Raw genomic sequence first — 13,142 nt, forward strand, 5'->3', positions numbered from 1 at the left:
AAAGAACAAAAAACATATATATATATATGTGCTTCGTTGCAGCTTGTACAAGAAGATCAAAGTGGTGCATTTGAAGGTAATTAAATTGTTGATTAATTTGCAGCAGATCATTATGGCAATATAATTAACCAGCAGTCACACTTTCTGGGTCTGCAACTGGGCATACAATTGCACTTATAAGAAGTCTAGTTCGTATAAAATCATAGTTTAATATTTCTCCCGTCCATTAAAATATATGGAGTTTGATAAGTTCAGATCTCTCGGAAGTGATCCACAAAGCAAAGGCTTTATACTCCCCCTTTCATTTTCTTGCCCTAGCCGGCTACAGATTATATATATATTTCGTTGCTTTTCTGGAGAACCAAACAGTAAGGAATATGACTATTTCTTTTTGGGGTAGCCGCTGTTTAATTTCGTCCGTACCAATAAAGCAGCACTTAGCGGAGGCCACAGCACAGGGGTTGCCTTCCATTTTCATTTCCTTTTAGTTTTCAAATCAATGTATGTAGTTCCTTAGACATGGGACCTACGAGTTCTGTCCAAGGAAAACGAGTGGTTCTATGGCGTTGTACCAGCTTCACTGGATCTACAACTGTACAACATAAGGATAAAGATTAATGTCATTCAGAGGGAAGAATCATTAAGAATCTCCAACAGTAAAAGATGCAGATCTTAGGCAGCCTCGATCTGGTAATTTTCTTGTTTTTTTTTTCTCCTTAAACAAGCGAAATGACCCACAAGGGTTCAATAATAACAACTTGAGACATCAATATATATGATATACATGAAATAAATAAAACCCACAAAAATATCACATTTAAATAATTGTTGATTGAAATGGAGGTTGCGGCTATATTTCTTCCATGGAACATAACTTTCGGTTCTTTTGCTCCTCGGAGGAAAAGGGGCACATATTATATATATATATATATATATGCCTGTGTGTGTGTACATACATAAATTAATCAAGTTCATTAAAATTTTAATATGATTAGGCTGGAGAGATCAGAGAGAGACAGAGACAGACAGAGAGAGATCTAATTACTTAGTATCATATCAGTGCTTTTTCTTTGTCCGTTCTGGACTTGGAAGAACCAGTACTGTGATGAAACTAGGTTTCTAAATTGCTGGCAAGTGTCGTCTTCTCTCTTTCTTCATTTAAATAAACCGAGAAAGAAAATTCACGGGTTGAAGTCCGGGTTTCAACAAACAAATTTTCATGGTTTGGATCTGGGTACTTAATACATTTTTTCAAGCTGTGCATCTGGTTATTTAAAATTTTAGGTGCTCAAGAGATGAAGGATTATATATCGTGGACTGAATGATGTTATATATAAAATAATTGAAATTTTATTTCAAAATTCTTGCTCAAAAGGGTAGAGCTTTATATGGAAATTGGACCACCCGCCTTCCTCTTGTTTGGGCAAAATTTCATCAATTCAACCAAAATTAATAATCCACTTAGCAAAAAGACAGAAATACACATATATAAATACATACATAAATATTTAGTAGATGAGCAATTAAACAGCTAACCGATCGAATGAGACAAACCTCCAATACATTTTTTTCTTTTGCTAATTAAGTAAACTTCCAACCCCAATATATTTTTATTCTACAAGAAATGGGTATTAATAAGATTGGTTTTCTGAGCTTTTGTAAACGAGTAGGTCTTAATGTTCCACTACATATATAATTGTTGAGTTGGGTTTGTTCCCTTGCCTTGGTCTTTACCCAGTAAAAAGGGGGAAGAAAAAAAGAAGAAAGATAAATACTGATATATATATATATATATAACATAAATAACCAGTTCTGAATCTGATACACAACCTTACAGAAAAAGCTCCTTTTACTGCTGAGATATGGCTCGAGGAACTGGGTTCTATGGAAATCTTTCTTTTCATTAATTTACTGTTGGCTCTTTCTACAGAAAAAGGAACTGTAGTACTGAAATGCATGTCCCACCAAGAAGCAATTAATTTGTTTGTATTGGAGATGATCAAGATATATAGAAAGATGATGATGAGGACAGGCAACACCATTCGTGATGAGTAATTAATTTTCAGGACCTTTCAGCCAAAAAATAATAATAATAGTAATTTTCAAGACCAATGGACAATGCCTTGGGCCATGGAATCACACTTCAATACTCCCCAGCTAGCTAGCTAGCTAATTTTTAATAGCTAGCTAGATCATCTATATTAATACTCCTTGCTACCTAATTAGGTGTGTGTGTATGTATATATATATATATACATACACGTACGCATACACCGCACTAGGAACGAATTCTAGAGAGCTCATAAATAGTAAACAAAAATATCTGACCTAATTTTTTTCTAATTAAAGTCGTAAGAATTAGGGTTAATTAGTACGTGGATATGTATATGGATATGTATATATATATATTTATAACACCGTTGTTCTAAACCAGGGAGATTGGGATGTTTATATATTTAGAGTAATTATGAAATCAAATCGTGAAAATATATAACTTAGATGTGCAAAAGGAAAATTTGTATATGCATATAGAAATATGACTTTTTCTATTTTGTCTAGTATTGATAATGGGACACACACACATATATGTTTATATAGGAATAAGCAACACGATCATGAGTAACACTTTTCAATACTAGGTGGCTAGCAAGTAGACAATGGACATGATTATGGCAATAATCATGTCGCCCCTTGTCATTAATGAGGAACTATTTGATGGATCCTTGACCAAGGAGATAGGGATAAAGAGACAGAATTTGGGGATCACTTTGCAACTAAAACTACTCCTTTACAGTGACCTTGGGATCCAAGTAGATAAAAGAATGCCTGAGAACTAAGATTATTTGTCGAGGTGGCTAGCTTATTGGTTGCTCAGATTCAATGCCAGAAAATAAGGGCATTTATTTACTAGATCTTTTTCTTTACTAAATTTTCTTTACTAGATCTACACATGTATATGTGAGAGAACAAAGGCACCCTAATTGCAAAAATTATCATCTTGCTACCTAACAAAATTACCTGACCAAATTCGTGATATGCGTTCCAAGGTCAAGAGGATGTTCATCCAATTAAAGCTTCCTTAATTAGTCCATCTTTCCTGACCAAATATCTAAGGTTTGATCAAGAAGCTATGTGACTTGCGTATCAAGAAGGAAGCATTTGTCTTAAGGCTCTAGTGAGATGTTTGTTTGCTGATGTGCACCCTAGCTAGAAAAAAAGATAGAGAACCAAAATTTTGGGTTGTCTAATTTTGAAAGGATAATAAGGTGTTTCACGCATGTCTTAGGGGATCGTGTGATCTTTTTGAGTGTGCTTCCCTCACATTGACATATTTTATGGATTTTCTAAGACAAGAACGCAACTATAGGTCTCACATCATATCATTTGCCTTGAGATAGGCAATATTAAATGGAAACGAAGGGACAAGTTTAAATTTCAATAGAAGTACTCATTAAGGCCTACTGATTGAACTTAGATCAAAGATAGCTATCTCATATAAGCTAACGAAGGAAACAATCTATATGTCTAGTGCCACTCCCATTGCAGTGATGAATGTCCCTATCCTTCATTCACATTGAGAGGCATCTTAAAGATCTTGGGAACACTTCTCAATGATAATCCACAACCTTAGTAGGAAGAATCGAACGCTCAAGTGGATGTTGGAGTGACTCAGACCATATTGGTTTCGTCTATTTTCAAGGCTAGAAGGGTCCCTATTTCAGTGAGTCGATTTCTAGCGATGTTTTCTCCGATGGAAATGGAGACGTGGACATTTATTGTAACTGTTCCTCTAAGACCTAGGCCTTGGCTATTGGTGTGAGTTGCTGGTTGCAAGTGAGGTGTTCCCTATCATGAAGCTTAAGATGGTGATCCTTACAGAAAAAAGATGGTGATCCTTTGAAGGAAGCATGTTTATAGGGTCCCAGCAATATTTGTACGTAGCCAAATTTGGGTTGGTAGGACTCTCTGTTTTTAATACTTTTTAAGTTTTTTTTTTTTTTGGCTTTAGCCAACCTTAATTTTAAAGGTAGCTAAGCAACAAAATCTATTGTAGTGTGGATGGATCCAATTGAGCTTATTGCGGAACTGTTTCCTGTTTTGGTCATTTAAGATTCATCTAGGGGCCCAATTATTAGGTTGTTAAGGTAATGTTGGGTTTTGGTGTTTTTTGTGGCTTTCATTGCTTGTTTTTGTTTAATATTTTATTTCTATTGTATTTTGCATATATATAATTCCAACTTTATATGGCATGCCTGCAAAATGTATATATGCAAATTTACAGGGAAACAAATGTATATATGCAAACCCCAATTTTTTTAATTAATTGAAAATTTTGTGAAATTACTATTCCTTCTATATAAGATCAAATAAAAAATATAGGAAGAGAACCTTTGTATATATATTTTAGGGAGACAGTGGATGTGTATTGAATAACAATTTCATGTAAAATCACTCTTTTTTTCATGTAAAGAAAAAAAAATCTATTTTTTCCTTAATTATATTAAAAAATACAAACCTAAAATCGTGTAAGTCATTGAAGATCAATTTACAAATGGAAGTTCAATAAGAATAAAAATATAAAATAATTAATACAAAGTTGTTTTTTATGTGTAAGAAAAAACATATTGGCACTTAATTAGTGATTTATTTATTGGCATATAAATGAAAAATAAATAGAACTATCAATATTCCTGTGTATTTATGCATTAGTTCTTTGAAAAACTTTAAACACTTGCATGTATAAACCAAGTCAATGAATTAATTGGGTTTGATATGAGAAGGGTAACTTAAAAATAATTGACTAACTCTAGCTAGATTTGAAAACTCCAACTATTGAGGACCAATTCTTAAGATTATGCGAGTTTTTAATTAGAAAAGCGCCATTATATATTTTATATGATATTTTTTTTTAAGTATCCTATCATATAAAATATATTATCGTGAGTTTTATATGATATTTTTTTAAAGTATCCTATCATATAAAATAAATTATCGTGAGGTTTTATCTATCTAGGGCTCTTGAGAGTAGAAACACTCACTGTAACCCCTTTGTTGGTTTTTCCTTCATTCGTCAATGTTCTTCTCCAATTGGCTTCTTTATTAGGCCTTTCCTATAACCAATCGACTTACCCTTTGTTCGTATTAACTTTTTCTTCCCTTGATTAATTTGGGTCTTTCTCCACTCAAATTGTATGCCAACCTTGTTTAAATATTTCAATCTCTAGATCTCGGCTTTGTTTCAGCTTCCAATTTCAATGGTCTCATCTCCCAGGGACCTTTCTATGCTGTCGAACTCATGGGATTCAAGGATTTGGTAAGACTCTTGTGTCTCTTTTTTAAGACACCTTCAAGCTCTATTTTTTTGATGGATCATGGCATTGTAGAGAGAATAATGTTGAATGTTTATTATTCCTTGATTGCTTCTCATCATAGTTTATGGAGCTTTGATTTGGCTTGCTACTTATTTGGGCTTGGCATGCTTTCCTTGTGTTTTTGCCCTTGTCATGTTTTTCTATTATAAATGCTTATTGTGCCTTGGCTGGTGTCTAGGGCTTGTGTTGTTTGACCAGACTATTGGTTTTAGCCTAGTTTAGGTGGTCTGGTATGTCATGTGGTTTGGTATTGTAGGGTATGATTGCTCCTTAGTACTCTTATTTGTTGACTATTCAAAATTCCTATGCTTGAGTTTGCCTCAATGCACTCCCCCTTATGGCGCGGTTACGTTTCATTTCTCCTTAGTCCTTTATTAGTCTCTTAGCAACAACAAGAAGAAAAGAAAAGAAAAAACATCATCATTTTCAGTTTTTTTTTTTATGGTGCCTTGTGAATCGCAGCTTCTTCTCTCCCAAATAAGATGGGATTATATGTCAATAAGCTTTCTTATCGGTTTTGATGTAACACAAGCAAATTTAACAAAAGACAAGAGAAACCCTACTTAGAGATATATGTATAGATATAGTAATTTGCATTTGCATTTGCATTTACTCCTAAGCTTCTTGTTGGAGCTAGCAATATGATAATCAGTATATATATATATATATATATAGAATGAGATATCAAAACTGGTCTTGATTGATTGGAATGGACTGCTTGACAAACCTCTACATATATAGCAAAGCATAGCATGTGACAATTCAGACTTACCATACATAATAGGAACAGGGAAGGTAAAACATATATGTAATTAGGAAAATCCCTTTCAGTTGAAATTGCTGGAGTTTTGATATATTCCATGCTTTGCCACAGACTTGAAGAAACCAACTCAACCCATGTATTTATATATATAAATCTCCTATTCTGGACTATGCATCAACACTGGTGGGCCAAAGTAAACTAGCTTCAATATCCTATCCTAGCTAAAGATAAGAAGAAGAACTAGGTTCAAGCTCTTGTCCTCAACCTTGTGGGCAATTTTGTTAATTATTAATTTAATTAATGAGGTAGAGCAGAAGACAGTGATCGATCTAATTTCAAATGGGCAAACAACATATAAACTGGATTTTTTTTTTTACATAAAAAGTATATATAATTAAAATAATGTGATCCGATGATAATAAAAACGATGAAGTTATTCTTTTGTGATTAAAAAATATAGATTAATTATCCTTGTATTGTTTGGATATTATTTGTGATGTAACAATATTTATTGAAGGAAAGGGATTTTTTTTCTTTTTTGGGTTTTCTGCTTTTGGTAGGTGAAAGGGAGGATCTTTTGATTCCCATAAATAGGAGAGGAGTGCATCCAATATGCCCAAATTAAATTTCAATTTCAATTTCATTTTCATTTCAAATGCTGAGTAGTGCTTTATATATTCTCATCTGGGTTGGCAGTAGTTAACATACATGAAATGAAATCCTCCAGACTTCCTCCTCTCTCTCTCTCTCTCTCTCTTTACTGATTTTATGTTTTTGTTTATTAATTTGCTAAATATCTCTTTGGAATAGTTTTAATCCCTTAAATTGTATGAGCAAATTCTGTATGCTTATCGTCAATATTTGAGATTTATCGTATATTATTTAATTTTGAAGACGAGGTAAGAAAGTTTTCACTTTTACCACACCACGTGAGGGCGAGGAGGGGTTAGGGTTACACATCCACCCATCCCCAGATTGCTATCGCCACACAATTTAGGGTTCGGAGGAGGAGGAACGTATCCCCCGACAGCGCGTGAACTTCACGGACCAATCTCAGCCCGTGTGAGTGCTCGATGCATAGCTGGGCCAACCGACAAGACAAGCGCGGCTCCTAACCAAAACGCCCCCCTAGGCGCGTGAAACCACGTGGCAGAACGGTGAATTTGACTAGGGTTTCCAATGGACTTTGTAGTGGGTGGTGATGAGTGCCGCACCACGACCATGCCCAGCTGGCACCCTCCGATTGGCCCATATCTCCCTACTCACTCTCTCTCTCTAATATAGTAAAATAATAATAAATAAATATTATCAAACTTAAATACCTAAAGAAATATTATATTATCCGAATTTAAATGAAATTTCACATTTCAAATAAATGTTTTAGGGGGGCATGTTATGTTAAAAAAACACTTTTTATTTTAATTTTAATAATTTCTGTGATGATAGAAATCAAAACAAAAAATATATTTAATTAAATTAACATTTCAGATCAACAAATTGGACCCAAAATCCAATCCAATCCTATCCATGATATTAATTGTTTTGGTTTAAGTGTAAATTTATTTTTGATATTGTTTTGGTAAGTAAAATAAAGGTCAATTTTTGGAATTTAATTAATTTATGGAGTGGGGCCCGCCGTTGGGGCGTCAAGTGCTGGAAGTGTGACGTGGCATCGAAATAGATGTCTTTATGACGACAAAGCCGATAAAATACTACGCTCTCTCTCTCTCTCTCTCTCTCTCTCTTTCTTTCTCACACGGGCCACACCACCGGCACAGCCTTTTTCCCTCCCTCTCTCTCTCTCTCTCTACAACGCTTCTCTCTCTTTCTCTCTCTCTCTCTCTCTCTACTTTGTCTAACCTCAAGCTAGGGTTTGTTCGCGTTGCGCACTCGAATTCTGGCCACGGAGTTACGAATCTCTTCATGCGGTTCGCCTTATCATCTTCGCTTTTCGATCATCCAGCCGTCGGTACTGTTTTCTGTGGATGCCGTGAAGAATCGAAGGGAAGCTAGTGAGTGTGGTTCATTTGATCTCGGATCGATAGTATCAAGGTATGCGTTTGGACCTTTGATTACTTTTAGTGGGACTGAAGGTGGGTTCGCGGTTGATTTTTGGTGGGTCGGGGCCAATTTCTAGCTGAGTTTGAGCCGATTAATTTCGTTTCCTTGTACGTTGTCGTCGTAGTCTGAATTGTACGTTTGATTCTTTCATTATTTAATATGCTCCCTTTTGGGGTTTGATTTCGCGTGATAAGTGTATTTCAGTTACGGTGTTCTTTTGCTTAATTCCCGATTGCTTTGAGGTGTTTGAAGGGCGTGGATGCTTTTGGTGTTTCGAATTTTGTTATGAAGAAACCCTAATTAGTTTCTTGACATCGAAATTACATATGTGATTGTGCTGTGGGACTTAATAGTTCTTTAGGGGTAGCTATGAGTTGTTTTTTAGTCTATCTTAATTCTCGCTACTTTGAGCCAAGCATCGGTCCTTGCTTTCCTTATTTGGAGCCGTATCATTTCCATTTACTGAAACCCTAACAGTTCCAAGTGATTATGAATGGTTGATATGCTGTTTAAATTAGTGGATGAAACCACAATGTTGATAGTGTTGAATGTAGATTATGAAAATTTTGACTATATAAACTGTCTTTGTTGTCATGGAGAACTAGGGTTTCTACTTTTTTCCAGGTAAATTCCTATGCACTTTTATGTTGTATATATATATGTTGATAAATCTTATGCCGCAAAATATTGTTCTTAAAGCTGCTTGAGTTTTCCTATCAAAAAAAAAAAAAAAAAAAAAGCTACTTGATTTTGTTTCTCATCTGGTATGGAATATATCTTCTCGCTTAAGTTAGCTTGGTGTTTATGGACTAAACTTTACATCTGTTTGGTACTTTAATCACGATGTGATGTACTTGATTTTTAAGTTTGGGACCTATTGCTGTTATTTATGTTGATTGGATATATAACCTATTGCATTGTTCTAGCATGTGGTTGATATATATTTTATGGAACTACTTTTGCAGATTATTTTGTCTGCATTGAAGTTTAATTTCTAAAAACTAATTTAGTTCATTCTTTTACATGCATGGACAGTTTTCCTGAAAGAAAAGTGTCAGACAAGTAATTCTACTCCCATGTCCAAGTCATCGGAATCACTTATCAGGATTGATGCAATATCTGTAGACCTTGCTCATGACATGGAGAAGCATCATGAAGCAAGAAAGTGCGAGCATTTTTCTTTACGGTAAGGCTTAGGCAAACTATTTTACCATTCTTGTAGCAGCTGTTATATATTCCACTAGCCTATTGATCTTTGGTTAAACATCAGTCTCTTGTTGCCATTTTTTGTGTGCATATGAGTGATGATATCTGATGCTAGTCTCCTTATGCAATTGACTGTGCACTATACAGAATGAATAACTATAATTAAGTTTTTGTTCTTGAAGAATTATTCTGAGCTTCACTTTCTTTATTTTTATTTCTTTATTTTTCTTGGTTTCTTGTTCTTTTACAATATGGTACTAGCTGGTTTACATTCTTGAGCATTTTATGATGGTTGTCTTGTCTATCTGTGTATATATTTCTCCTCTAATATATCAAAGATATAAAATCTACAATAGCTGGCACTGAGTAACATTTGTACACACAATTCTTATGTAGTGAGATCTATAATGCTATATCAGCTAATTAAGATAGGTTAGAAGCAACTTCCTTCAGACATTAAACTATATGTTGGTTTTGTATAAAACCATATTAGGAAAGAAAGGTAGGTTGTTAATTATCATATGCTGCAATTGTAGTTTCATGGCATCTCCAATTCTATGTGGCTGATGCTGCCTTCTGTTTGTGGTTGTATTCTTAGAAATCTTTCTCTATTGTGGATGCAGTGAATATGCTGCTGAAATGCGGAAAAAGGATATGTGTATTTCTTTCCCATTTCATTTTCCTGAAAACCGGAATTCATTGGAGGAGCAGATAGAAAATCTGCTTCCTCCTTTAGAGGTTTGCAAATTCAAATTGTGGAGCTGCCAAAGTTGCCTACAGGAAACTGGTGCTACTGCAGAAGAAATTGCAATGGTAACTGACTGTCTCCGAAGTTCATTTGTAGTAGCACTTTCACACGTGCAATTCCCTGGTGATACAGCATTAATGCTATTGGATTTGTGGCAGGCTGCTGAGCTGGACAATCATGACAAAAGGAAAATGGATGTCAACGCCTCTACCTATCCGAATAAAGATAAAAGTTCTCTGTTATCACGTGCTCACAAAAAAGACAATAAGCATGAAGTTGGGCATGCAGCTGTCATTGGTATAACTCTGTCAACTCCTTGCTTACAGTATACTATTAAATAAAGCACCATATAGTTCATTTCTTTTTGTGTTTCTGTATTCTTTCTTTTATTTCACCCAGGTCATGAGAATGTTGCAGGAAACGATGTGAATCTGGAAAATTACAGTCCAACCTGTAACATAGCACAATCAAATTTATGCTTGATTAAGGAAAGACATTCAGGCAGGCAAGGTAATTTGACTGTCAATGAAACTAACTTTCCCAACAACACAAGGAAACTTCTCCTATATGAAACTGCTTCAAAAAGATTTATGCACGTCACATTAGTAGTAATGCCTTTGATTTCTTAAACAGCTGCATTTGGATCAAAAAACAGTGGCTTGCTGGAATGCCGTGGGTGCTACAAAAGTCATGCAACTTGTGATATAAAAAACCTTGATTACATTGGTGGCGGTTGTGCTGAAATGCATAAGATGGAAACACTGACTTCTGTGGATGGTGAGCAGAGAATTGTGTCAAGGGCCACTGATAGCCCAAAGGTGGTTGGCAGTATTAATGAGGGTATAAATTTTATGAAGGGGAATATGACCACACTTCCTTCCCTTCACCTGGAAGAGCATGATAATCTGTCATCTGAAAGCAATGAAATCTTGGGTTTTCATAGTGATCTTGATCAGCCAATGAATGATTCAATTGGTTTGGTACGTCAAAAAAATCAAAAAGTACGTCTGCTGACTGAATTGTTAGGCTCAGAAGGGAATGCAGAAAATGATTGCATCAGAAGGGAACATGCTTCTTCCAGTGTAATGCCCAACACATCTGCTGGGTTAGATTCAAGTTCTGCTCTTCATGGTCATATTGCTGTCCAAGGAAGTGTTAAGAAGCATTTTGGGGGGTCCAAAAGGAAAAAGAAAGGCCCTTCAAGACAAAGACTGCAAAAACATGGAACTGATCTATCCAACCAAACCCACTAAAAAACCTCGGGTTCTCAAGGGAGATGGAGAAATTACTAACATGGGCATTAGAACTGGTGGTTCTGAATCAGAAGAAGATCCTTCTGTTGGAGTTGATCTGCAAGCAGCTTTAAAAACTCAACGGAATCAATGTAGAATAGACAGAAATCCTGTTACAAGTAAAAAGAAGAAGCAAAATCGACTTGAGAGTAGATGTCCTCCCTTAATGACTCAACAAGAGATTGTGCACAAGACAAATCAAGTCAAAATTGGAGATGCGCCGAAACATTGTACAGCTGCAACTGGTGGTCGTGGTTTTACCAAATCAGCAAGCAATGCATTCATCAACAGAAGAATGGAACCATATTTTCTGGGACCTCTGTCTCCACATCAAGCTGAGAGAAAATCTAGCTCCTCTAAGAAGAAAAAATAAACAAGTGGGAGCAAGGAAGCCCTTTATCACAGCTCAAATGAACAATACACATGGTGAAGGTTCAATCATGAGAAAAGATTTATCTATCATGGAGACTGAGCCTGAAAAGGAAAAAATTCAGCCAGGTCATGAATCAACTGCTAGGAAAGGTCTGGATGTCTCTCTTAACAGCTATAGGGTAGAACATAGAAATGAACATAGTTACCTTGCTCTCACTGGTGATGGGATAGATCCATTACTGCCCCAGCAGAAGGGCACTTTGAGAGAAGATCGTCCCAAGGGAAAGGTGTTGTTATGAATGGTGGAGAGTCAAGTGTCTCTCATAGAGCTGCTGCAGATGTATTTTCCAGGAGAGGATTACTCTGTGATCCCAATGCAGAAATTGCTACCAATAGAGTGTCCTCTCTATGTGAGATCCAAAACATTGTTCCTCAGTTTGAAAATGGGGTCTTTTCTTGTCATCAGAAATTGGTATGCGCTTTTCACTCTTTAAAAATGCTACTTTAAGGTTTTCTTCTTTGAAAGAATTTTTGCCAAGTTAAAATGCAGTTTGGTTTTTGTTCGAGTTGGAAGTAATGGTCATCAAACCCTTACATCTGGATTTTTTGCTGTCTCTAAGTCCATTCAGTAGTTTTTCCCCTTCTTGCACCAAACAAAAAAAAAAATTGTACACCAAAAACCTAAAACCCATCATAGTAAGCCTTTGGAGGCTTTGATGATTATACCACTCAACTGGACTGTAGTGCATAAAAATTGTGATTTCCTTATTTGTTTGATCTATCAATTTACTGTTTCTCATCATCACATTCATGTAAAATGGTACAAGATTTTTCTATTAATTGGAGTAGATAATAAGGTAAACATTTACCATCTCACATTGACACAAATACCCTCACAAAGATCAAAATTGAGAACACACAGATTTACCATCTCACATTGACACAAATACCCTCACAAAGATCAAAATTGACAACCACTAAATCCGTGTGTTCTTATTCTATTTCAAACCACTTCTTAAGGTTATCGCTTTTGTTAGCAAGCACAAGGAGAGTCTTTCATATGATTTTTTCTCTTTACTTAAAATACTTTTTCTGGATGGAAGAAAGTGACTTAGTTACATATAATTGACACTTTCCTGTATGTCTCTTGATTACAGAAAATTTTGTATTTCAATGTTTGAGGGTATTCCGAATTTGACAGAACTTTTCTATTCCAGGACTTCTCTGGTGCTTGCAACAGTGAAAATATACCTGAAGTTCAAGAACAAGGAAATGATGATATCCCGATGAAATAGTTTGAACTCATGGCAAGAAATCAGTATGAAAGG

The 13,142-nt window shown here is 35.4% G+C and overlaps 1 protein-coding gene across 1 annotated transcript in view; it reads left to right on the forward strand.

Annotated features, from left to right (window-relative positions):
• The first annotated feature begins 2,657 nt into the window (after window positions 1-2,657).
• Window positions 2,658-13,142, forward strand: part of LOC127786804 (protein EMBRYONIC FLOWER 1) — a 12,701-nt gene continuing 2,216 nt past the window's right edge. Inside the window, 8 exon segments of the mRNA XM_052314466.1 lie at window positions 2,658-2,810; window positions 9,207-9,382; window positions 10,026-10,215; window positions 10,309-10,447; window positions 10,550-10,660; window positions 10,784-11,392; window positions 11,475-11,763; window positions 12,037-12,286. Of these exon segments, the coding sequence (XP_052170426.1) occupies window positions 2,658-2,810; window positions 9,207-9,382; window positions 10,026-10,215; window positions 10,309-10,447; window positions 10,550-10,660; window positions 10,784-11,392; window positions 11,475-11,763; window positions 12,037-12,286 (1,917 nt within the window).

This window comes from Diospyros lotus, chromosome 12, assembly GCF_014633365.1.
Source record: "Diospyros lotus cultivar Yz01 chromosome 12, ASM1463336v1, whole genome shotgun sequence".
Taxonomy (NCBI): Eukaryota; Viridiplantae; Streptophyta; class Magnoliopsida; order Ericales; family Ebenaceae; genus Diospyros; species Diospyros lotus.